General features: G+C 31.1%; 1 protein-coding gene across 1 annotated transcript; it reads left to right on the plus strand.

Moving 5' to 3' along the window:
- The first annotated feature begins 1,839 nt into the window (after positions 1 to 1,839).
- On the plus strand, positions 1,840 to 3,567 carry LOC143068809 (uncharacterized). Its single transcript, XM_076243114.1, has one exon. The coding sequence runs from the start codon at positions 1,871 to 1,873 to the stop codon at positions 3,563 to 3,565; it is 1,695 nt and encodes a 564-aa protein (XP_076099229.1). The 5' UTR covers positions 1,840 to 1,870; the 3' UTR covers positions 3,566 to 3,567.
- Positions 3,568 to 3,996: the final 429 nt, after the last annotated feature.

Consider the following 3,996-nt stretch of genomic DNA (forward strand, 5'->3'; position numbering starts at 1 on the left):
ATTGCTGATAGTATATACTCTTCCGAAGTGTATATCACTCTTAAACAGAGTTTAATTTATAGTCTAATTAATGATCAATTTCCTGTAACGGCTTTATTCTGGTTATTAACTAAAAAATTTACAATAACTATTCGTTATATAAAACAACCATCAACTTTAATGGTCATTAAAGATAAATGAAATTAAATGATTAGATAAATCCTCATTATACAACTGTAAATTCTAAATAACAGTTATATGGGTCATTTTTTTAAAATGTCGAATTTTCAGTACACCCATGCTAATTTTTTTTTATTTCTAATGGAGATTTCAGTTGTAATGGTTTAAATGAAAGCTTGTCGAATTTGTGATTCTGAACATTAATAATAACCACACCTTACATCTATTTTGATAAGATTAAACTGCATTTAAGTCCGATTTTGGGGGTATTTGTGTGCGTACAGTGTCAGAAAAACACATTTCAAATGATTTTTTTCTGATTTTCTGATCGCCTTGATATCTGCAAAAGGGACTTTTTAAGAACGTTAATTATTACTCTAGCTTCTTTATCATTGTATGTAACATATTATCTACAAACCAAATTCAATCAGCGTACGGGAGGTTCATGTCCTACTTAAATCAGCCGTTAAATTATTCTCCCTATGAATATTGAATCAGTCAGTGTTGATTTCAAAAGTGCAAGGTAATCTTTACATTTAAAACTCCTTGAATGACAATGTAGAGAAAAGAAATTTCAAGACATTTAGTGAAAAAATAGAGTGTACTTTTTTCATGTCTATGCTGTTACCAACAATTTTGATTAATTACACCAACAGTATGCTTGTAAAAAGTGCATTAAAGTGTTGGAAACCAAATTCACAACAGAAAACCATAATCACTTCACCAAAGGGAATAGTTATAGCACAACAAATCAAAAACGAAGAAATTTGGCTATCCTGTTATGTCTATCCTGTTACTATGGTTGCTATGGTTACAGTAACAGGATAGACAATTGTAGACAAAATCGTCGTTTTTATCTTAACATATAGGTGCAAAACGAATGAAATATTTCGTTGTGTGAACTCATCTTAAGGTTATAACGTCTTATTAATCTTCCCAATTTAGCATTTGCAGTTGCAATACTTATATCGGTAACATGATAGACAAAAAGGTAACATGATAGACTTTTATATAGTGATATATCAGAAACGTACGTTCCTGTTACCAATGAAATAAAGAGAAAAGTAAACTAGCTTGTGAGGGATTTACTTGATGTTGGGTTTATTTGAAAGGGTGAAAAAAATGCCGAACAATATAAATTGCTATCTTAGACTCGCCTTACTGGTGGTAATTTTTACAACCTCTGAAAACCATTTTTTAGAGGCTTTTTTCAGTACAATCTGGAAAAGTGGCAAATAATCTATTATTTTACAGAATGAATATATATAAAAGTTTATTCGCTTGAAAACCATCTAATTGGCTACGTAAAACAAGCTTAACATTTTATCTAAATTTCTAAATAACCCAAAATTTCTTTGGAAAATGGTAACAGGATAGACAAAATATTGTACCCCCGATCAAAAAACTTTCAAGATATTCTTGTATGACATAATTAAGATTGCATCTTTTAATATCTTGTTCTTACAGTTCTGTTTGTTTTGATTTGCTTATGTAGAGGGTTGTTTGAATAAGTAACTTTTAATAAATTTTTCAATTTCAAAATTCGACATTTTTTGAAAATGACCCATATACGATTGATATCAGATTATTTGTATTTGAATGTTTACACTTCATGCAAGTTCCTGATTACAACAATTTATCTATCCACTTACCTTAAACCTTGTCACCTACACACAAGGAAAAAGAACATTTGTAAAATAATCTGGTAATAATGGCGTTCTCACAATCCATCAGTAAAGGACAAGTACCTGTTAATTGTAACTTATGTGAAACAGATAGACCTATTAAGTGGAAATGCAGAGACTGCAATATTAGCATGTGTAATCATTGTAGAGACCAAGTACATTCTAAATTCAAAAATGCACTGGAGCATAAAACAGTAGACATCAATGATATAGGAGTGCACAGAGAAGAAATTGATTTCACCAACATTAAGTGTATACAACATTCATCACAATCGTGCTGCCTTTTTTGCAAGAAATGTGACTGTCTTGTGTGTCCGACCTGTTTTGCCAAAGATCATAAGAAACACGACCTAACTGAGATTAGTGAAGGGTACAATATGAAAATACAGAGGCTAAAAGAAGGACAAGGTAAAATTCAAAGCAGTAATGCCAAAACAGATATCCAAATAGACCAGCTTCAGAATCTTGTAAATGAGGAAAATCTTAAGCATTCAAAAGTCAGAACAGATATAACTGATCATGAAAAAGTTGTTAAAGAACAAGTAGAAAACTATTTCAAAGAACTCATTAACAAACTGGATCAGAGTCATGAAAATGCTCTTTCGTCACTTATGTCTGATTTAAATGCTGTCTCTTTATTTAATACACAGACAAAAGATAAAACCACTGAAGTTCAGCACTTTATTCAAATGACTGATGCTCCCAAATTCTTCAGAGAGGTCAAGAAGATGGAACAATCCTTTGACATACCTATACAACAAATTCAATCAAGTTACATTTCATCACCAAAATTTGTTCCAGGGAACATCACCCAATATAATATTGGATCGTTAGAAGAAGATGAAAATTTGTCCATTGAACCAAGTATAACACTGGTTATCAATAAAGAATACCAGACGGAACTCCCCACCATTGGCCATATTAGACCATGCAATGATAATTCATACTGGATATGTTCTACTAAGGGAGGTAAATTACAAGCTGTAAAACCGGATGGGGTCAAACTTATTAAAATATCACAATATGACAAAAAGGTCTATGATATAGCAGTACTTTCATCGAATGAAGTCCTCTTAGTGATAGGTGGACCAACACCACAACAACTCAATGTTACCACTGGTAAACTTACTGACTCTGTATATAATGTTGACCCTTTCATTTCTACTGCCATCCACATTTCCAATGGTAATAAAGTAGTTTTAGGAGGTTTTAGTGCTAAACAAGACAGAAGAGCTGTGTTTGTAATGAATGAGCAGGGAAAGCATGAGACTGTGTATGAATATAATCAACATATTCAACCTATCTTTATCAATTACCCAGGCAATATAACCAGTACAAGAAATGGGAATATATTTGTGGGAGATTATTATCCAGGTAGTAGTGGCAGTGGAAAAGTAGTTGTCTTAAAACAAGGAGGTGATATGATAAATGAATATACCGGCCATTCAGATATCAATAAGGATCATCCATTCCAACCGAATGACATAGTGGCAACCCCTAAAGATAATGTGGTTGTAACAACACAAACAGATTCATTTTTATACATTCTAAACAACCAAGGTTACCCAGTGACATACTTCAACACTAAAAACATAGGAATATTCTATTCATACTCTCTTGCCTTCAATACATCAGGACAACTCTGCATAGGATGTACTAGGGCTAAAGGAAGTACTACCAAGGAAGCCAAGTTGTATGAAGTAAACATTTCTGGATTTTGATATTTATTTTTCAAATGAAATTTTCATAGGACCTGTTAACATTCAGTACTAGAAAATGTCAAAAGAAGTTGACCTGTTATTAACAATATTAACAAAGACAATTTTAAAAGGACAAATAAGATGTTTATTTTAATTTTGAACTACAAACAGTCAAGTATTAAGTTGTCATTTTGTTTTGTCTTAACTGCTTTTGTTTTTGAGATATATGTGACGTAGTAAATATTCGTTCAAAATAGAATAGAAGAATATTTAATAAATGAAAGTATATTCAGTAAATAAAGCAAAGATTTGTTAAATTTATAAATAAATAAAAGGTTCATATTTTAAGAGAAACTGTATAAAATTGATTTAAAAAGTTTTAAACAAAGTTACAACGTAATATTATGTAACAGGAAATTATAGAAAACATTATCAATTCAATTCAATTCTTT

The sequence above is a fragment of the Mytilus galloprovincialis genome, chromosome 3, assembly GCF_965363235.1.
Source record: "Mytilus galloprovincialis chromosome 3, xbMytGall1.hap1.1, whole genome shotgun sequence".
Lineage (NCBI taxonomy): Eukaryota > Metazoa > Mollusca > Bivalvia > Mytilida > Mytilidae > Mytilus > Mytilus galloprovincialis.

Excerpts from the sequence above, each read along its gene's own strand:
- LOC143068809 (XM_076243114.1), top strand. The coding sequence starts at position 1,871 with ATGGCGTTCTCACAATCCATCAGTAAAGGACAAGTACCTGTTAATTGT.